The sequence below is a fragment of the Crotalus tigris genome, unplaced genomic scaffold (assembly GCF_016545835.1).
Source record: "Crotalus tigris isolate CLP2741 ecotype Arizona unplaced genomic scaffold, ASM1654583v1 scf7180000017685.4511686, whole genome shotgun sequence".
Classification (NCBI taxonomy): Eukaryota; Metazoa; Chordata; class Lepidosauria; order Squamata; family Viperidae; genus Crotalus; species Crotalus tigris.
In genome coordinates, this window is record NW_024096565.1 from 3,341,870 (window position 1) to 3,365,464 (window position 23,595).

Sequence of the window (23,595 nt, forward strand, 5' to 3'; positions counted from 1 at the left end):
AAAATGTAGCTGGAATAAAGAACTCATATTCCATATTGACAGAGGGAAGTTCCATGTCAAAAATGGCAGATGATGAGGGACCATACTCTAAGCCAGTCCCAAAGGTGTTTTTCCAAAAGGCAATTGGACTTTCTTGCTGTTAAAAAAACATAATTTTGTTTTGGTCTTTCTTTTGCTCATTTTCACTCCAGAAAGCAGAAACTGCACTCTCTTTGCTTTGGGGCAGCCAGATAGTGCCCAGCACTCCCTCTCCCCCCCCCCCTTTCAAACAAACCATGCTAAGTCTCACTGTTACAAGACTTAGGCAACCTACATTAGCAGTATAAAAAAAATGTAACCATGCATGGACTGGCATTCATTTTTCTGCTTGACCTTCAGGTAGGTTATCCTACCCTGCCTGGTATCATGTAATTGAAATAAATGTAGATTAGTCTGTTCTTTTAAAAAGAATACAAGTCCTCAATTTCACTTTCCTACCAGTTAACACTGCTATATAACAAAGAAAAAAATGCCAGAATGTTGGAGAGGGATAGAGAGACGGATGGGTGAATTTTTATAAATTGACTGACTGGTGATTTTCATCAGGAACTGTTAGCTGTCTTTCTCTTGATGAAAAACAAGGCTAGAATATTCTCCAACTAGAATACTAGAAACATCTCAAGTGTTGTTCTTCTGGATACAGAAGATTCTAGCTCTGTTGTTCCATTGGACCACCACTAACTTGGAACATTTCAATGAAACATTCCACCAGGGGTTTCCTGTTTTGAATTTCTTGGTTTTTAGAAGATACATTTTTCATTTTCTGAACATATCTCATCTTAATTGATTGATTCATTTAGCATATGGCATATCATACATGGACTTGGCAATATATATTAACATTTCACCCAGATTTTTTTTAAAAAATACAATAAAATATGAATGTTAAAAGGATCAATATTCAGATACCAAAGTCTAGGCCATCTATTGAAGCACAGCATTGTTTATTTGAAAAAAAAAATGAGATACCGGATCGGTATATGCCCTCAGCTTACAGCAGGTCATGATGTGATCCCGCAGTCACACTGAGGAGAGAATACTTTTATACAATGAATCCCTATAGAAGCATGTGAGTGCAAATTCTATCTCACCTTGAATTTTTTCTATGAATAAATGGACATTATGACTTATATACCCTTAGTTTAATGCCATGGATAAGGTTGTGTATGAAAAGAACAAGCTGAATTGCAAGTCAGAGTTAAATGTATCATCGGTTTAGAGTCCAGTTTCCTGTGAATTCTGTTGGCTCTTCTGTAGTGTCAATTTAGCTTTGACCATTAGTTGACTAGATTTCTGTGCATAGGTAACAATAATAAACTCTTCTGTGCTTTAAACTCAATGAATGCTCCTGATTGTTTTACAGGTTGGCATATTTCATTCTGAAGAACTGAACCCAGTTAAAAATTGCCCTTTATTAAAAACATGTCATTCATACAGAGATATGTAAACACATATATCTCTGTATAGTGTGTATACATGTATACACGCATACTGTCGACAAACTCTTATGGAAATATTATTTGCTTTTGCTATTATCACTGGAACACATATAAGTAGCATAAATTGCTGCTGCAGTTCTATGTCTCAGGAAAATAGTTAATTTGAATTCCAGGTTTCAAAGAATTTTTTTTCCTGGCTATGTTGGAAATAATGTATTCTTTTTATCTTGTATGATTAGGTGTTGTTATTATTTCCACTCTTAGTAAAGGAAAGGGAAAAATCATTGTTCTCCTATTTCTTTTTTTCTTCCTTTTTGTTTCTGCTGCCAAATGTATTTTTGATAACAGGAGTAGAACATGATTAGTGTAAAAAGCAGATATCTATCCAAAATTCTATTCTCTTATAATAACCAGCAATATGGTTTGTCATCTGAGTTAATGACAATGCCTTTCAGACACCTTCTATCTATATCCAACAAGTCATATATGAGTAATGTGTAATTCAAATTTTGAGCATAGAAAATGAAGAGGAAATTTATGTTTACCAGTTTTAGCTGCTTCAGATGCTATTGAGCTGCAAACTTTCATAACAGTGAACTGCTTAAGTCATTTCAAGATCAAGTCATTGAGGACTTTCAAACATTAGAGACAGCTGAAATTTAGACAAAATTCAGATTCCCATGAGTTAAAATTTCAAAATATACACTTTGCATCATTTTTGGTTAAATCAGCAAATGTGTTACAAACAAACAAACAAACAAATAAATAAAATTTCCTGAGCTGCTTTCCATTTAAGTTTAGAAAATTAAGTAAGCCCTACAGACGTTCCAGAAAGCTACAATGTAAGAGACTCAATAACATTGCCATGCTAAAGAGGAACCACCCTTTTGTTATCCATTACAGTACTGATATATCTATAGCTCTTTCAGACCAGGAACAGGCCTGGAGCAACCCTAACTGACTTTGCGTTCATTTGCAGGAGAGTTATAAAGGTATTGCCCAGTTTATAACCCCTCCCCCTTTTAAATGTAGGCAAACTCATTTTCTTGAAAAGACACAAGCAAAGCAAAACTAAACTAGTATTGGAGAAATAGTTCTTACCTTTTTATTGTATACTGTCACAATTATGACATAAGGGTTAAAAGTTACAACACTCATTTAAAAAATATTTTTAAACCTGAACACAACGTGCTCATCAGAGCTAGAAAAGACTGCACTCCAGCGACTGATTCTGTGAGGTGCATTTGAGGAATAGCCAAAAGCAATTCCTACCATTGTTGGAGGCAGTTTCCTCAGTCTCCTTAATGGTATGACTGTTCTGTCCAAAACAAGTCTACAGTCTACTTTGCAGGTGTTGGGAAAAAATGGAAACTGCAGCCATTTGCAACCATAAGCTTCATCTTCCTATATATATAGACTATATACTAAACATATTTTTCCATTTCCCCCAAAGGATGGATGGATCTGTACTTTACTATTTTACAACACTGCTGGTCTTGGGTAGAACTAACAGAACAGTCTCATACTGTACATATATATTGAACATTGACTCATTGAGTTTTGTAGAGCTTGTTCCAAGGTGTCTGTGTGAATGGATAAATGAACAGGATTGAAACTTAAGCATCTTTTACTTGGTGGTGACCATCTTTAATTAATTAACTTAGTTAATTGATTTTGGTATAACACTGTCTCACAGCTATTTGGGATGATTTTCTTAAGCCAGAAAAAAATTGATGTAACAGGAATGTAGTACATATCCTTATTAAGGTTTTCATTTTCACTTACTGCATTTGGTTACTGTTCTTGTTCGGAATTGAAACCAAATTTCAGATAAAATGAAATCTGAACTGTGTAGTGGTCTGTTTGGACAAAACAGCTATAAGAATTTTGAGAGATATTTAAATAATTAATATTTGTTAAATATTCAGAAAGACATTAATTTCTCATAGCATGTGTCCTCGTATCTCCCTCCCTTATTTCCCCTCTTTGAAAACAGCATTCTAATTTTTCTTTTGTGCCTCCTCAACTTTCCATTTTATCCAAACCCATCCTCCATTGTGTCTAACAAATGCAACCAATTTTGTCAACAGCACACCTTGATTGCTATAATTGTATTAAAAGTCAAGGGGTCTCTACAGTATGATTGAAATGCCTGTTTTCAGCTTGATGAGGTTTGAAATATTGGACATAGTTAACCTACAGATCAAACTCTGTAGATGAAATTAACACTTAATTCTAATGGTGCTGTTGAATTCTCTTAAAATCCAGCATGACTTAAAAATAGTTTAAAACTACTAGCATATTATTGCAGGGTTGAAAAGAATTCTAAAATTAAGAATGCTTATTCCAATTAGTCTGCATTATGTATCTGTGTATTTTTACATGGCTTAGAGTCCACTCCAGGCCACCAGCTCTGAGCAGGTAACCCCATGAATAAATAAGCTTTATTTATTTATTAAAACTATAAACTACAGTATGTTCTTTGCTTATCAAGTGCTCAAGGCAAAGCACAATTCACTGCATAAATGCTTTCATGCCCCTTGGCTGTTTTTGCTTTCTCTGAACATGTCTGCTTAATTCTCATAGTAATGGCTATACTTTTAAAAACATGAAATAATTGCCTGCATTAAGAAGATGTGAAGATTCTTTTTTGTTCCCAGGTTTTTCAGAAAAATTATTTAGTATATCATAAATTCTCCTCATCCTTCCATATTTGTGAGTTACATGATTTTTACAACTCTAAAATGTAAAAGCTAAATTTGACAAGGCAGCAACCAGTAGTTCTCAGAATAGATAGGACCTTTATGTAAAGATAATTAGATCACCAACCAAACTGCCAAATATTCACTAATTCAAAAGTAGGAGGAAAACTCCCTAGATTTTCAGTCTTTTGTACTGCACAGAGTGAATTATATGCATATATATTGAAATGCTTTAATGTATTATCCTTTTAAAACATGTATATTATATGAGCTATGAAGTTTTTAATGATTGGAAAAACAATTATTTCCCTGCAGTGAACCTCCGCCACCCTAGCAGTGTAAGTAATCCTTCCGTTTATTTGCAGTTGAATAAAAGTGATTTTGATTACTTTAAGTTTGTATAAACTGCATTCTGTAAAATTGTCTGATTTGGGGAATCATTATGTATCCCTTCTTCAGAACGACCCCTCCCCTACATGCTTTATTGCTTCAAATCCCACATTGGAAGAGGCAGCTAAATTGCCTTGATTTCTTTGAAATAATAACCTTTTATATGTGGGCCTGTTTTTATTTCAAGACAATGCTAAGAATTTTCCATAGAAAAGAATGAGTTATTTAAAGTGACACCATAGCAACCTCAAATTACTGATCAGAATTGCTACTTGAAACTAAAAAGGAGGTGGAGTGAGGACAATCTGAGTTTCAATCTCAAAAACCCTTGAATTATTGGGAAAATATTTTCTCCCAGTTTTTCTACTTTCCAGAAACTTCCATGCTAAAATTTAAATGCACATTCAGCCACTCTCTAGCAATTCCCTTTCCTTATTTGCAAGTGACAGAACTGGTAGGGAAAAAAAAATCAGTTTTCTCTATGTGTGAATTTCTCTCTTTCTCTCTACATTTTCTTCACTCTGAGGATTTAGATTTTTTTTCTCCCAAGATATAAGATAGTTTTCCTGATTTATACTCTCTCTTAAGAATCATAAGGTGACCAACCGTCCTCCTTTAGAGAGGATAGTCCTCCTTTTGTAAGTTTTGTCCTCCCTCAAAAAGTGTCCTCCTACATGTCCTCCTTTTTGATATTTGAAGACTAATCTGCAGGGCTTTTTTTTTTTCCTCATAGAACGTTCAGAACAGCGTTCCGGCACCTTTTTTGATGGTTTTTTTTTCAACTTTTGCATGAGCTGTGCTACTCCCCCTATTGGCTTTTGAAAGCCAATAGGAATTGCTGCTAAGCACGCCAAAACATCCGACCGGCAAACTTTGCACATGCAAGTTATCTGCAGCGAAGGTGAATTGGCAGGACCTTTACACCCCTCCCTGCTACCCAAGTACACCATCTCCTAGTTAGTCCCGAAGATACCTGGAGGAGACTAACTTCCATTTAGGGATGGAAAAATCAAAAAAGAGGAAATGCCATTTCAACAATAAAATGAATAAGGAATTTCCATTCATCACATCAAAGAAGGATAACATTGTTTTCTGAAATATTTGCAGCGGAGAATTTTGAATTGCAGTTGGGGGCAGAGCAGCTATTACGAAACACTTGACCACCAAGAAACATAAGCAATCATCAGATGCATCTGCTTCCAATTGTAAAGTAACAAGTTTTTTTAAAACTTCAAAGTATTCTGAAGATGAAAAACAGCTGCAATGGAGGGAACATTTGCATTCCATACCATACCATAATTCACAATCAAAGTTTTCGGAGTATGGATTGTACAACTAAATTATTGAAAAAGTTTCACGATGCTAAATTTTCATGCGCCAGGACAAAATGTGAGGCTATTATTAAATCAGTATTTAAAAATTACTGTGACAAAATACTTGCAGAAGACTTGGAAACTGCAGCATTTGTAACGGTTTTATCTGATGCATCCAATCATAATAAAACTAAATTGTATTCAATACTAGTAAGATATTATAATGTTACCAAGGGCATTCAGGTAAAAATTTTAAATTTAGAATCCATTGAGAGCGAAATTGCTGAAATTTTGTCAAACCATCTATACAGAGTAATAAATGAAAACAATTTGAAATCCAAAGTTGTTGCACTAACAGCTGATAATACAAACACAAATTTTGGTGGGCGAAGACGCAAAGGGGTGAATAATGTGTATGTAAAATTACAAGATTTACTCCAAATGAAAATACTAGGAATAGGTTGTAATGCACATATTTTGTCAAATGCAATCAACACGGCGTCATGTGCTATGCCAATTGATGTAGAAGTAATAATAACTACAATTTATTTGTATTTTAGTAGTTTTACCGTTCGTGTGGCTATTTTAAAACAATTTTGTGAAGAAGCGAATTTCAATACAAAAAACTTTTAGGATATTCAAAAGTTAGATGGCTTGCTCTAACACCTGCTATAGAGCGTGTTCTACAATTATTTGAGCCTCTCCGTTCATATTTTTTAAGTTTAGACAAATGTCCTAAAATCCTGGAATCATTTTTCAATAATGAAATATCTGAGATATTAATGTATTTTGTACATAATCAAGCATCTATTTTTCGCAAAATGATTCAAAAGATTGAAGGTGAACACATTTCAGCTACAGAAGTTAGTCTTATTTTGAATGACTTTATCCTTCAATATAAAACTCGATTTGAAAAAAAAATTCTTCCTTTAGTTATAAAAAGAAAATTGTCAGACTTAGAGGAATCAAATCCGAGCATAACGGAAAAGTTTATCAAAGAAGTGCAGAATTTTTTTACCAAACATGTTTTCAATATATCGAAGAATGGTCTGAAACAAACATCACAGGAAATAACAGTTTTCAATGGTGTTTTTTGACTTCATCTCAAGTATATTGGACAGATATTGAATCTTGTGTTGAGTTTTTATCTAAAGAAATGCCAGACATTAAAATAGACGACAATTGTCTCTTTGAAGAAATTAGAAGACTGAGTGTATTTTTAAATTCTGAAAAATTAATACAATGGGAAAATAAACACATTGAAATTGATAAAAGATGGGTGGAAATATTCAGCCATTTCAAAAATGAACATATTCCATGTGAAAATTTATTTATTCTTGTTCAATTTACGCTGTGCTGCCTTGGAACTAATGCAGCAGTTGAAAGGGTTTTTTCAATTGCTAATGATTTTTGGAAAATGAGAAATTGAGATTGAATGTTAATACTCTAGCTGCAGCACTTGCTGTAAAATTCAATATGAAGGTTATTTCTTGTTCAGATATTTCCAATATATTGTTAGAAGATGATACATTGACAAAAAATATTCATTCAATGGAAAAGTACTCATTTAAATAATAATTAATAGGCATGTAAGCATAATTACAATATAAAATGTTATTGTTACAAATGTTTTTATTATGCATTTATCATATTATAGTGTATTCTGTATTATTGTTGCAATGAATAAATGTTTCTTTTATTTATGGTATTTTTTTCTTCAATTTATTTGTGTCCTCCTTTTCATTGTAAAAAAGTTGGTCACCTTAAGAATCAGTCATCCATGGTTACCAGACAGGTCCACCGAATTGGCACCTAGGTCTCTAAGCAGTAACAGAGCATAGAATTTGATGGAGCATGGCTGGAGTACACACAGCTAAACCAGTCTACTGAGATGGGTGAAGGAAGAGAAAAATGTCCCCCAACAGCCTAAAGTTGAGCTTAGGTGGCAAAGATGTTTCACATGTTCTCTCCTTTCATAGAAGATTAATTATCCTTACTCAAGGATTGCAGGCATATTTTAATTGGCATGATCTTAGGGAAAAAGGGGGAATTTCCATAGCATATCTATCCTATTATAATTGTTTTGTTCCAATTTTGCACAATTAAATGTATTTAGATTACTATGATTATATTGAAATGTAATATATATTACATTTATATATTTGTGTGTGTATGTGTGTGTGTGTGTGTAACAGAGTCACAGAAATATCTGAAAAATACAGCTTGAAGCTTAACACCTCAAAAACCAAGATCATGGTCATCAGCAAACAACCCATTAATTTACCACCAATAAATTCAGAAGGAATACCACTAGAAAAAGTTGAAAGGATCACGCACCTCGGTTCTAATCTACATGAAAGCCAGGACATGATCACTGAAGTAAAGACAAGGATAGAGAAAGCTTGAACAGCATTCTTCAAAATGATAAAGGTCTTCTGCAGTCACGACATAAGCCTAAGATTGAAAATCAGGCTTGTCAGATGCTATATTTTTTCTATCCTGCTCTATGGAGTAGAGAGTTGGTCTCTGACAGAAGGCCATCTGAAGAGACTAGAAGCATTTGAAATGTGGATTTACGGGCGGCTGTTACATATAAGCTGGGTTGACAAGATTTGAAATGAGGAGGTGATAAGCCGCCTGGGAAAGCCAAGGGAAATCATCAAAACAATTAAAAAACAAAAATTAGAATATTTCGGACATGTGATGCGACACCCAGAAATATACGGCATACTCCATTTAATCCTCCAGGGAAAGATTGAAGGTAAACGAGGTCCAGGCAGAAGAAGAACATCATGGCTTCAAAATCTAAGGAACTGGTTTGGACAAAACTTTTTCATGCGGCTGCTGATAAAAACAGGATTGCCAACATGATCGCCAATGTCTGATAACGGATATGGCACAAGAAGAAGAAGGTGTGTGTGTGTGTGTGTGTGTGTGTGTGTGTGTGTGTGTGTGTGTGTGTGTGTTAAATTTGGATTGCTAACAAAGAGTTAAAGAGTAGCTGGTATAGGAGCAAGAAGTCGAAAACACCAGCCTGAAGATGATGAATGGGACTTCATCAAAACGTCGCCAAGACACTTCCAATTTGACGTGGGAGAAAACCCAAATAACCAAAGACCTACATACAAACACCTGCGAAAACCTCAGAAAACACACACATATACATACATACATACATCCCTGTATACTATTCAGATCCTGATTACTTTGCTTAAAGGGAACTTATTGATTGAACACTATTTCTACCATTATGCAGTAACTCCATCTCTACCAGTTGGTCTGCATCTGCTGCATGAATAAGGCAGTTGGATTGAGAAATGTACAAAATCATTTTGTTATGTCCAGGTAGTTATAATTGCGCATAAAATAAGACTTACAGCAGTACAGTCAAAGAGTAATGCTGGAAGACTTTTGTCAGGTGATATCACCAAGGAATGAACAAAGACAAATTTAGTCTAGTGGATAAAGTACCAGGGTAAAAAGTAGGAGACCATGGGTTGAAGTTCCTCCTTAGCCGTGAAAGCCGGGTGAGTGATTTTGGGCCACTCAAACTCTCTCAGCTCAACATACCTCACAGGGTAGTTGCTGTGAGGAAAATAGGAGGAGGAAGGTGTGGTAGATAGTTTCACTGCCTAAGTTATTTGTGAAAATAATAAAGATGGGATACAAATACGTAAAATATAACAATACCGTTGGCATTGACAAAATCACCATCAGTCAATTGCAAAAGATAGCTTATATTCTGCAACAATACCTTTAACACTAGCAAACATCAACAACTGTCTATCCCAGGTCCTTGGAAAAGGCACTATAGACAGATAAAAATACCAAATCCAGTCTGAACATCTGATCGTACCACAAACTATAATAATAATTTTTTTCTTAGGAGCCTAAGAATTATATCAACAGAGTCACTTCAAATGTCATCCAGCGTAGAATCCCTAGCCAGCTTCTGGCTGTTCAATAACAAACTAGAACTGCAGAAATTCATGTTTGTTATTTGTTTACCTAACATTCTGTTTAAATGAGTAATAGATTACTTTCTTTCTTACCAAACCTATCCTAGGCTCTGGGCTTGTAACAATTTTTATTTGCTTTGGTTCTGTTTAGCTAATCTTGCTTCCAAAGCAAGTTAGACCTTGTCTAAATTCAGTTCTTTTTCAGAGACAATTTGCTAACAATGTGGCACCTTAATAACTAACAATAAATGTGCTATCTTTAAAGTGCCATACGTTTTTCTTGATGCTGAATATAAGATAATTTTGCTACTTCTGACATTTATTAGGAAAAGAAAAGCATCTTGGGTGAAATTAAAAAATAAATAAAGATATTTAAAATATTAAGAACAGCATTTATTTAGTAACTGCAAATTACTATATCATACAATAATCCTCAAAATTCTCCCACAGGATTAAACTTCTAATTGGAATTTGTAATTAAGAATTTTGTGGAAAAATGCAAAGCTTTCTCATCGAAGAATGATAATCTATAGCATGAAATATATTTTGGTTAATACAGTTTTAAAAATGCTTTGATGTTAACTTTATTAGATACATTTATACCAAGGGAAATAAACTGCTGCTCTCTGTAATATTTGTGCCAGGAACAGAAGTTTTAAAATTGAGTGGTATCTATCTAAATTTTAGAAAATCTAGGTTCCTTAGGTAAAGGCCATATTTCTATTTCTGCTTAAATGTTTCATCATCTGCAACTCCTCAGAAATCAAAGAAATAAATCTATTCTACAGATTTGTTCAATGACATTTGTGATTAATTGTGCCAGCAAATAAAGTCATCTGCTGGGTGAAGACTGATTATATTTTTTGTATGACATATAATTCCTGTCCAGATTGTGAAGAGCCAAACAATAAGATAATTGGATAAATATTTGTTTATAAGCAATTAAACATTGCTAGCCCCAGCTCATTTATACACAAATGATTATCTTCTAATCCTCAACTAAGAAAACATCTATCCACCCCTGACAAGTTAAATCACCAGGACCTGATGGATTACATCCCAGAGTTCGGAGGGAGCTGGCAGATGTGATCTCGGAACCATTGAACCATATCTTTCAAAGATCCTGGAGCACCAAGGAACTACCCCCTTCTTCTTCTTCTTCTTCTTCCTCCTCTTCTTCTTCTTCTTCCTCCTCCTCCTCCGCCGCTGCTGCCGCCGCTGCTGCTGCTGCTGTTGCTGCTGCTGCTGCTGCCATATCCATTATTGGACGTTGACGATCATGTTGGCAATCCTGTTTTTATCAGCAGCCGCACGAAAGAGTGCTGCTGAGTTTTGTCCAAACCAGTCTTTTAGATTTTGAAGCCATGATCTTCTTCTTCTGCCTGGATCTCGTTTGCCTTCAATCTTTCCCTGGAGGATTAAATGGAGTATGCTGTATTTTTCTACCAGAGTACTAGAAAAGGCTGACCTGATTCCCATCTTCAAAAAAGAGGGAAATGTATACAGACCAATCAGCCTGACATCAATACTTGGGAAGATCATGGAAAAGCTAATCAAGCAACAGATCTGTGAACATCTAGAAGCAAGCAAAGTTATAACCATGGATTTGCCAAAAACAGATCATGCCAAACAAATCTTATTTCATTCTTTGACAAAGTGACTAAATTAGTGGACCAGAGAAATGCTCTCGATATAATATACTTGGATTTCAGTAAGGCATTTGACAAAGTAGACCACAACCTACTTCTTAGTAAGTTAGCAAAATGTGGGATAGACAGCAACACCATTAGGTGGGTTTGTGACTGGCTGACTATAGTACTCCACATGTAGTCATTAATGGAACTACATCTACATGGAGGAAAGTAAGCAGTGGGGTACCCCAAGATTCTGTCTTAGGCCCAATACTCTTAAATATTTTCATAAACATTTAGATGAGAGAATAGAAGGAGAATTCATCAAATTTGCAGATGACACCAAGCTGGCAGGAATAGCCAACACCTCAGAAGATGGGATAAAAGTCTAAAAGGATCTTGACAGACTTGAACACTGGGTACTATCTAACAAAATGAAACTCAACCTAGAACTAAGGAGAAATTTTCTGACAGTGAGAACAATAAATCAGTGAAATGGCTTGCCTTCAGAAGTTGTAGGTGCTCCATTACTGGAGATTTTTAAAAAGAGATTGGACAGCCATTTGTCCAGAATGGTATAGGATCTCCTATATGCAAGGGATTGGACTAGAAGACCACCAGTGTCCCTTCCAACTCTGCTATTCTGTTATATTCAGATCCAAAGGAACTGCGGAACAGAAATCAGAACTACTTGGTTTCTTTGAATTCTGTGAGGATTTATGAGCCCTCTTCACCGTTTCTAAAATATAAGAGTAATTTTAAAAGTTTGCTGGAAACACCATTTCCTAAAGAGAACAATACGCAGGCGTTTAGTATTAAATGAGAATGCATTTAGCTTCTAAATATTTGTTTTACAATTCACAGTTAATATTATTTGTATCAGTTTTGAACTTTTGATTAACAAAATTTGAATTTCTAAAACTTTTATTTTTCTTCCAAATCTGTTTGACAGCAATGTCCTACTAAGGTTTTAGATACTATAGGAGTTCCTGTGGTATTTGTAGTTGGCTGGTAGAAATTGTTCCTGTTCTTATCTTCCTAACTGCAGCACTCAGGAAGCCAAGGAAGATGAGAATAATTCTTCCCTGGCTTCCTTGATAATCTGATGGGCAGTTGGTCTTGTTACTTAAGCCAACCAGTTAATAGCCTGAAGCCAAAATTTCCTGCTTTCTTCTGTTACACTGGTAGTTGCTTCCTGGTCATTCAGCTGCCTCTGTGGATGATCATAAGCAAAAAATACTTGAGAGATTACGGTAAAATAAATCTATCCAGTCTTCCTATCACTGCAGTTTCTTGGTAATTGACTAATGTGCTTTAATGATTAATGTAATAATTGCTATCAAGGGACGATGAATTAGTGAAGGAAGAGCCACAGATAGTTGCCTTCTCAGAAGAGAAAATAGTAGCTTACTATAGGTATATTCAGTCCCTTTCCAATCAGAATGCTGATGACAGCCTGCAGAACTGAAATACAATACTGCAGTAAATCGTGGATTATGGATTTTGTGGATAGATCAACTGTATCCAAATAACTGTATCTTTCTCTAGCATTACTCCATGGAATTATATTTTATAATGCTACAGTGACATAGTTTTAGATCTCATTCCATGACAATTGTATCATAGCATTAGCTTATTCAATTCAACCTAAATAGCATTAAGCATGACATCTCTTACTGTGAAAGTGATTCAAAATATTAAAGGAATGTATTAATTTATTTTATGCTAGGATCAGGACAGGATTAATTCTGAAGTATTTCTCCTTCCTTCCCTGTTCAACTGCTAGTCAGCTTTTAAAACAAAAAGCAAAATAGAGCAATAAATTCAAAAAGTGAACATTAATACTTAGGTGTGCTTGGAAAATGAAACGGCTTGACAGGACGGTGGATATGCCCAGTGACTTTTCCGGAGGGAATTGCAGTTTTCACAACCTCCCTTTCCACTGGGTCCACAGTCATCCAAAAGTCATCTAAATGCTCCCATTCGAAACCAGGAAGCAATATTGCCAAAAAAGCAGCTTTAGCAGTAAAATCCGCAAATCACTGGTAAAAGAAAAAACAAATCCTTGTTGTGCAGCAGCTATCTTGAGAGGAAGACTGCTGTTATTCTGTATAAGTAATCCTTGACTTACAACAGTTCATTTAGTGACCATTCAAAGATACAACTGCATTGAAAAAGTGAGCTATGACCATTTTTCACACTTATGACAGTTGCAGCATCCCCATGGTCACATGATCAAAATTCAGATGCTTGTCAACTGACTCATACTTATGAGAGTTGCAGTTTCCCGGGGTCATGTGATCCCTTTTGCAACTATCTGACAAGCAAATTTCAATGGGGAAGTCAGATTCACATAACAACAGTGTTACTAATTTAACAACTGCAGTGATTCACTTAACATGTGTGGCAAGAAAGGTCGTAAAATGGGGCAAAATTCATTTAACAAATGTTTCACTTAGCAACAGAAATGCTGGGCTCAGCTGTGGTTATAAGTCAAGGACTACAATTAGCAAGAGATCTGTCTTCTGTTTATTTTAGATTTTAGCAGTGATGTGGAGATCAGAATATCTATCATCTTCTGCTTCTTTATTTGCACAGCAGCTGTTCTGCTTGAGATAAGACTGTGAATCTCACTTTACAGAATCTTCTAATACAAATTAATCATTTTCTTGCTACTGTTGTTGCATTTGATTATCTCAAAGTATTCTCTATTTTATATGCAGAGTTTTTGCTGATTTTTACCAAATGTTAGAGTAATTGAGCATTTTTTTAAGTTGATAAAATGACAAAATTTGGGAAACTGTCTTGCCAGGCCAAAGATTTATGTTGTCTAATGTAAATGTAAACTATTGATTCTTAAACTATTGATTTTCAAACTATATTCAAATACCTATTCTTGAGTAACATAGGATTGAGCAATAGTTGGTCCCATTATCCAGTTGGGAGCATAGAAGAAAGATACAAACTTAGGCAACTGCTATGAGGAAACACAGAAGGAAAACAATTATCAAGTACAAATGCATAAGCAAATTTGTAAACTACCTACACTGCTTCTTTTTTTTATTGAAATTTTTATAAACTTTTTACAATGAAATCCCTCCCCACCTCCCTCCCTCCACCCCCCTTACCCCTCCCCCCCTTCCCAGAGCTGAATACAGAGCTAAAAACAGCAAAAGAAAAAACATAAAAATTAAATAAACATCAATCAACTATACATAAATCCTAAAAAATTTAAAAAACCCTTTAACTCCATTACATTAAAATCCATAACAACTTTACACTATAAGTTATTCAAAAGGTAAATAATACTTTCTAATCCCATATTTATTCTGAACAAAATTTACCCATCTTTTCCATACAGAATTATATCTATCTTGTGAATGGTCTTTCAGATAAGCCAAAATTTTAGCCATTTCTGATAAATAAGAAACTTTAAAAAACCATTCCTCTAAGATAGGCAAGGAATCTTTTTTCCAATATTGCCCAATCAATAACCTTGCCGCCGTAATAAAATTCAGCATTAAAATAATCTCTTTACTATCACAATCTTCAATAATACCTAACAAAAATAATTGTGGTGTAAATTTTATCCTTCTATTAAAAATTTTTTGAATATTCCACCAAATCTTAATCCAAAAAGCCTTTATGTTTCTACATGACCATCAAATATGATAATATGTTGCATCCATACAACCACATCTCCAACATTTGGGCTGTAAATTGGGATACATACGAGACATCTTTTGTGGATCAAGGTGCCATTTATAAAACATTTTATAAAAATTTTCTCGTAAATTTTGAGCTTGGGTAAACTTAACATTCCTCACCCAAATTATCTCCCATGTATCTAATGGAATCGGCTCTTCAAAATTTTGAGCCCACTTAACCATACAATCCTTAACTAATTCTGTTTCTGAATCCAATTCCACCAAAACATTATAAACTCTTTTTATATGGGCTCGATTTTGATCTCTAATTTGTTTCACCAAATTCACATCTTCCGCAATAAACCCATTTTTTGATCTATACTCCATCTTTCTAATAATTGCCTATACTGAAACCATGAATAAATAATATTTTCTTGCATTAAGTCCTCCATCGATTTTAATTGCCACTTATTCCCTTCCCACTTAGTCAATTGCTTGTAAGAAATCCTATCCATTATCACTCCTTTCCTTATCCCTTCTATAGCGTGCCCAGGAATTCCCCACAGTGGTATTCTAGAATTTAACCTATAATATTTCTTCCAGACACGCAGTAAAGCAATTCTTAAAACATGGGATTTAAAAACCCTATCCACCTTTTTATTATAAATTAAATACGCATGCCATCCAAATAATAAATCCCATCCTTCCAAAAAAAGTATATCTAAGTTTGTTAGGTTAACCCAATCACTAATCAAAGTCAAGACCACCGCATCATAATACAATCTTAAATTCGGCACCTTGAGTCCACCTCTCTCTCGAACATCTTGAATAATTTTAAGCTTAACTCTTGGTTTTTTCCCAGCCCAAATGAATCTGTTAATAGCCTTCTGCCATTCTTCTAGATTTGCCTCTTTCTTTAAAATAGGTACCATTTGAAACAGAAAAAGAAATTTTGGCAGAAAATTCATTTTAACTGCAGCAATTCTCCCTAACAAAGATAGTTGCAATTTTTTCCAGTCATTCAAATCCTTCTGCATTTTAAGCCATAACATTTCATAATTATTTTTATAAAGTTTTGCATTAGAAACAGTACCTACACTGCTTCTGACATAGTACAGACTCAGTCACGCAATGAGAATTAATCCTCTATATGGCAGTCCAAACATTCAAAAGAGTGGTAGTTGGGCTGCTGCTGCTGGTGATGGTGTGTATGAGCAACAACATTTTGATTTGAGTCTATATCACTTTCCAGAGCAACATTTCCCTTCTGTCTGAAGCCCAATATGGCAAAGATGTATTGAATCTGTTGTCTTAAACTACAGGTAGTCCTACTACAGTTCGTTTAGTAACCATTCAAAGTTGCAATGGCACTGAAAAAAGTGACTTATGACAATTTTTCACTCTTATAACCGTTGCAGCATCCCTGTGGTCATGTGACCAAAATTTGGATGCTTGGCAACTGGTTCATATTTATCACGGTTGCAGCATCCTGGGTCCCTTTTGTGACCTTCTGACAAGCAACATCAGTGGGAAAGCTAGATTCACTTAACAGCCGTATTACTAACTTAACAACTGCAGTGATTCACTTAACAACTATGGCTAGAAAGCTTGTAAAATGGGGCAAAACTCACTTAAAAAATGTCTCACTTAGCAACATGAATTTTGGACTCAATTGTGGTCGTAAGTTGAGGATTACCTGTACTCTGCTGGAGTAAGAAGGAGAGAAAATTCTGAGTCACAGTGATAATCACTGAATGTGTAGAAAGGAGAGAGGTTAGAAAGCAAGGGGCAGCTGATTATAGCAGGTTGTGTCGGAGAATTTTCCACCTAAATTTCTCTCTCTACAATAACGGGGGTCAGATGCACTCTTTCACTGAAGCATACGTTGCTTATTACAGCACACAGGAAGTGGCCAAAGCAGAAGCCTAAAATGAGGTGGGGATGCCAAGCCCTCTAGAGGGAATTATGCAAATTAGAAGGTACATACAATTGAATACATAGCATGATTGATTGGTTATAATATGTGATAAGTGTGAGGTAAAGTGACCAAGACAATGGCCTCTTAAGTTAGACAACGGCTGTGTTCTTTAAATAACTACTGCTATTGATATGTTACTGTCAGAATCCAATTATATTTCATCTTTAATTATCAAACATAGAAACTCCCAATTCTGCCATCTTTGGATTCTGCCATAAGAGGGAGAGAAGGGGGAGAACAAAGGGGCTTTATGGTCCTCACTTCCTTCAGTACACTTCAAAGAGCTGAATGCTGAATGTGTGTTTATTGTAACCTCGAAGCGTTAGCATACCAAAGGAGGGTATTTGCCTTTCATGTAGTTATCTGAAGTCTCCATCCAGACGGAAGAAAGAAGAAAGGGGGTGGAATTGTGATACTTGAAACTATCACTGGAAGGGGGGTTGATTGGGTGGGACTACTGGGGAACCCCTTAAAACCTTGAATGGAAGAGCTTGAACCCCAAGTCCTGTCTAGCATGCCTGCAACCATTTTCTCTTAATAAAGGATTCCTGTTGGAAGAATTATTCCAAGAGTTCTGTCTTCTTAAGATGCAAAGTGGGGTGGGTCCTTACAGTTACTTTCTCTAGGTGTTTATCTCCTACTGGTCTTCATTCTCAGCACTATTGAGTCTTAGCACTCTCATCATCATTTCTTGTACCGAACTCAGTTGAGCTGTATATATTCTGGAATAATAGGATTGGGAAAATGGATTAGAGAACAGCGTAATTCTGTTTGCCTCATCCAATGCCATCTTTTTGTTTCAGTTGCAAGCAGTGTACTAAACTGCATAAAGTTTGCAGTATGTTGTGTAAATAATGGATAAAGGTATAAAATAAAAGGTAAGATTAGCATTATATTAGAGGTTTGGCCACAGGGGGTTCAATTGCCAAAAGCAGTGCAAATATTTGAACCAGGATTATTTATCCTAGCAATAATCTTACCTCTGTGTTCCCCCCCCCCACAGAAAAGTCTCTGTAATTGACTAGTTCTTATAAAATTCTTAATATTATAAGCAATTGATACCAAAAGAAGCTCCCAGCAGGATCATTTAATCCAGTACCTCTTTTTGTTTTCTGAAGCATAGGGAAGAGGATTGTTCAATCTCTTCTCCTCGGGACATATAAAAACAGCAGCTCCTTTAACAAACTCTTGGTATTATTCACCTCTCTATAGAAGTTAAAACTTAGTTGCCAGAGTGCTAATGGCCAGTTCTTTCTGGGATATGTCATTGGGTTTGGCTAACAAATGACACTTGCAGCTATAAGTAAAAAGTAACAGTACTTAACAACTGTATAAGTTTCCCTTTTACTCAGTATTTTTAACTCATCTTTTTTAACAATATAAGCAGTATGACCACAGTTCTTTTTCTAGCTCTCACCATTAAAGAGTGGAGACTTTATTCCTTTTACCCAGACCTTAATGTTCTTTTACTTTACACTTAGCCCTATATAACCCTCTACTTTCCAGCCCTTATACTTCCGTAGATGCAGCTGAAGTCACCTGATAACCGCTCCCTTTTACTGAGTTACTTCTTTGGCTTTTCAGTTCATAGAAGTGAGAAGATTATTACTTGTGGCCAGTTGGCTAAGTCTTTGGAAGACTTGAAGACTCTGCCATTCCCTTCTCAACTGTAGTAGTTTCTGTATCTCTTTCTTCATTCTATTTCCTCCACATTCAACTTGCTGCTGTAGCCTACTATCACACACTTCTTTCTCTCTTCCACTAACACCAACACTCTGTGCCTTCAGTATTCCTCTTTTATTTCCCTGTAGTGCAGATGTGGACTTTTGCTCTCTTACAATCCCAGAGGCACAATCCATAAGGAAGGAAAATTCAGGTTAACAGCCTTTGGGTATTTTCTTCTATAACATGTTATTGCTGACAAAGAAATTTTTGAAGGAGATGAAGAGACAGAAAATTCCAGGGATTACTTCAGAACTGAAACAATATTGTTCTATCATCGTTCTAGTCATTGTCTATCCACTGCTCGATGAAGGCCTCTTCCATGTGTTTCCAACCAATGTCCTGGCTTTCTTTTGCCAATTGGGCCCTCAATACTTGCTGATGTTGTTGATCCATCTTGCCTTAGGTCTCTTTTGTGGATGCTTTTTATCAAGCGGGACCCATTCTGTGACTGCCTTGGTCTACCTGCCATTAGTTCTTCTTGCTATGTGACCAACCCATTTCCATTTCAGTTCTTTTCCTCTCTTGATGATTTCTAATCCATGTGGAGGTCTTCCTATCTTGTCTTGCAGTGTCAAGCATGTATCTTTCTGTGGCTCTGTGACGCATAGCTTTTGTATCAATTGTGAGGTTAGTGGCCATGTTTCACTGGTATAGTGTATGTTAGAACAGGTAGCACACACTGATTGAAAACTTTTCAGGCATTGGGTGAGGTTGTTCTTGAAAATTACACTTAGCTTGCTGAGTGCCTCCCAACCTCATTTAACATGCAGTTCAATTTCTTTTTTTGTATCACCTTCCATTGAGATCCATTCACCAAGGTATATGTAGTGGTCTATTACGTCTGGTTCTAGTCTAAAAAAAATTCTTTCTTTGGTGAATTTATTAAAAATAACCTGGCTCTTCTTCAACTTGATTTTTTAAGTCAAATGGTTCTCCTGCTTTGTACAGCTTGTATGTACCTTTGTAACACTTCTGGCTCTTGTGAATACAGAACATCATCTGCAAATCTTAAGTGATTTAAATAGGTGCCATTGTTTTTTATTCCATCTTTTGCCCAGTCTAGTCTGCGAAATACTTCTTCAAGACAAGTGAAAAAAAGGATAGGTGATATTGTATCACCTTGTTGTACACAAGTTCTATATTGATTTCCACTGTAAAATCATTAAGGCAAATTGTTGCCATTTTTTCATATATTGATTATAGTAATTTTATGTAAGCCTTGGTTGAGCAATTCACTGATTATTGCTTGCTGAAATACTGAGTCAAATGCCTTTTCATAGTCAATGAAAGCCATGCACAGAAGCATGGTGTATTCATTGTGCCTTTCAATGACTTGCTGAACAACCTGGATGTAATCCATTGTCCTGTAACCACTTCTGAACCATGTCTGCTCCTTTGGTTGTGCATCATGTAATGTTCTCAATATTCTTTTTGCTATTATCTTGATGAAACCCTTGTAAATGACTGAAAGAAGGCTTATTGGGCAAGAGTTCTTTAAATCAGAGGTCTCCAACCTTTTTGGTTTGGCAGCTTGGAAAGGGAGACAGGCACTGCTATGTCCGCGTGCACAAATGGGCCATGCACCTGCGCATGCAAAAATGAGCCCCACGCATGTGTGCACAAATAGGCCATGCACAAGCACATGAGCACATGCAAACGGCTGCACCTGAACACATGTGCATTTCCAAACGGGGCTGCGTGGGCACGAGTGCTGCAAATGGGGCAGCGCTAATGCTGGCAGGATGCTATGGGTGGCACTAGGACTGGTGGGACGCTCTGGGGTGGGGCAGCGCTAGTGCCGGTGGGATGCTCAGGCTGGCACTAGTGCCGCTGGGATGCTCAGGGGCAGGGTGGTGCTAGTGCCAGCGGGATGCTCGGGGAGGCGCTAGTGCTGCTGGGACGCTTGGGGCAGGTTGGTGCTAGCACCGTCAGAATGCTTGGGGTGGTGCTAGCATGAGTGGGGGGTTGAGTGCATGCGCGTGTGCAAGTGTACTGGCCATCCTTCACGCGGCCCGGTGGTCAAACAACCATGGCCCAGTAGTGGGCCATGGCTCACAGGTTGGGAACCCCTGCTTTAAATCATCTTGGCCCCCTTTCTTGTGTATAAGAATCACTTCAGCATTTTTCCATGCATCTGGTATTTTTTCTTCACAGAGGCATCTCGAGTTTAGTTTTGCCAGTATCTTGCATAAACTGTGACTATCAGCTTTCAGCATTTCAGCTGTAACACAGTCATTTCCTGAAGCTTTGCCATTTTTTATTGCTTTTATGGCACTTGATAATTCTATATATATTATTCTATATATTTTGTAATTTAATTAAATTTAATTACATAATAGAAAGAATTAACGATGTAGACACAAGTTATGCTTCCTAAAATTTGTATTATTTCTTCCTTTAGCATTTATTATCTACTTAATGTCTAATAGTCAAACACTGCATCCAATTATAACACAGTAAAAAATTGACACAACATATCAGAATATAAAAAAGTGTCTAATAAAATACAGGTAGTCCTCAACTTATGGCCACAATTGAGCCCAAAATTTCTATTGCTAAGTGAAACAATTGTTAAGTGAGTTTTGCCCCATTTTACAATCTTTCTTGCTACAGTTAAGGATATCACTGCAGTTATTAAGTTAATAACACAGTTGTTAAGTGAATCTGGTTTCCCCATTGACTTTGCTTGTCAGAAGTCACAAAAGGTGATCACGTGACCCCAGGATACTGCAATTGTCATAAATATGAGTCATTTGGCAATAATCTGAATTTTGATCATGTGTCTATGGAGATGCCGTAGGGATTGTAAGTGTGAAAAATGGTCATAAGTTAATTTTTTTTCAATGCTGTTGTAATTTTGAATGGTCACTAAATGAACTGTTGTAAGTCGAGGACTACCTATATTAAAATATTTTTTTAGATTCTCACTAATACTTTTTTCAGCTTTATCCAGACTTGTACAACTTTATCCATGCTTCTTTGTGCTTTGTTTATTTTACAAATAAATGCATAGAAACTGAGTGAAGGCAAATTAGTCTGTGCTAAATCTAATGCAGCTTTCACAATGCTAAATCATGAACTTCACCATACTTACAAACAAAACTGAATTAGATTGTTCCACAAGTTGCCATTTTCTTATTTGCAGTCATATGCAACCAGCATTTACACTCATTCCCTTTGCATTGTGTTTTGAAACATGTACACAGTAATCACAAAAAATAATTATGTTAGGAACCATGAATTCCTTTACTGTTCTGTATCCAACATTTCTGTTATTAATTATACTTTTGTAGTATTTTCTTTTTTTAAAAAAAATGGAACCTGCTATTTAAAAAAATGGAACCTGCTATTTAATTAATGAGTTTCTAATTAATAGACTCTGATGCAGCCCGTGCTGTCATGCTTCTCAACAGAACTTGTGCAAGCCAACTTCCCTTGCTAATTCTGCTCAGTACAATGGTATTGATAATAGTGCCATTGACGTATCATACAAAAAATGTATGATCACATAAAGATTTAAATAAGAAATTCCACTGTTTTAACTCTGTCACTAAATATATTTAAAAGCTTCTATTTGTAATATTGTAATATTGATACCGGAAGACAGTAGATATATTTTCCCTGCTAATCCAGAATCCCTGTTTCTCATTTACTGTATTTAATAGAGAAATTATTCAGGGACATAGTTTAGATCCAATACTCTCACTCTTTAGATCCAATACTCTCATTCTTTCTAGCTGTGCTTAAAATTGAGGTCATGGTTTCCACACATTGATGTGTTGCTTTACCTGCACTTTCTGCTTAAATGTCCTCCTTTCTGTGAATTTTTAATCTGATCACCCGGCATATGCCTTTATTTATTTCCAAAAGCATTCCAATGATTAAGCATAGCTTTTTATAATTTGAAGTTTACTTTTAGGGATACAACATATTTAATCAGCTGTCCGATATCCTTTAGGCAGGAAACAATCCCACCCTGCTTTCAATACATGATTTCTCCTAATATAAAGAAGCTGCATAAGTCCACACTGATTGCATTAACAATTTATTTACTGTAAGTATGCCAATGATTGCAACATTTTTTCTCCAGGTGATTAGCAAAGCTAAAATAAATACTGGAAATTAGTGCAGTTAATATTGGACTCAGTTTTATTATGCTAAAGAACTTTTTTTCATACAAATCTCTGGCATTTACGTTTAAATATTGCCTTCATCTTATTATTAATGTTGTTAAAGAAGTTATTTGAAGGCCTTGACAATTTCAGTCAGAGGTTCTATCATAAACATTTCTCAGCACACCTGTATTTTAACTCTCTGCAGAGAATGATGAGATCCTCAATTTTCCATATGTTTATCCTGAGCATGGTAGCAGTGGATGTCATTGTTGCTGCTAGTAATTATTATAAGGGAGAAACTTTCAAGAGCCAATATGATGAGTTCTACCTTGCAGAGGTGAGTCTTCCTTTCTTACTGATTTCTTCATATTTTTATCAAAAATTTATCACTATTATTCTTTATTACAGTTAATGACCAGTCCATAAGATCACATTATAGATTAAGATTAATATTAGCTGTATAATTAATCAGGCAAACATGCCAGTCAAACTGTGCAGACATAAATTGAAAAAGAGCATCCTGGGAAGAGAGAAGGCAGGAGAAAGCAATTTCATTTCTAGACCTTTTTGTAAATTGATGTTTTGTAACTGCCCAAATGGAACTGTTTTGTGAGATAACTTGTACAATGTGTAAAAAAAAAATCAGATTTGTCTATT

General features: G+C 35.7%; 1 protein-coding gene across 8 annotated transcripts in view; it reads left to right on the plus strand.

The window, feature by feature from the left end:
• NALCN (sodium leak channel, non-selective) overlaps positions 1-23,595 on the plus strand; it is a 222,774-nt gene that overhangs the window by 135,517 nt on the left and 63,662 nt on the right. For all 8 annotated transcript variants that reach the window (XM_039337741.1, XM_039337739.1, XM_039337745.1 and 5 more), the window contains one exon: positions 23,144-23,275. In XM_039337741.1, the coding sequence (XP_039193675.1) occupies positions 23,144-23,275 (132 nt within the window). The remainder of the gene's footprint in view (positions 1-23,143; positions 23,276-23,595) is intronic.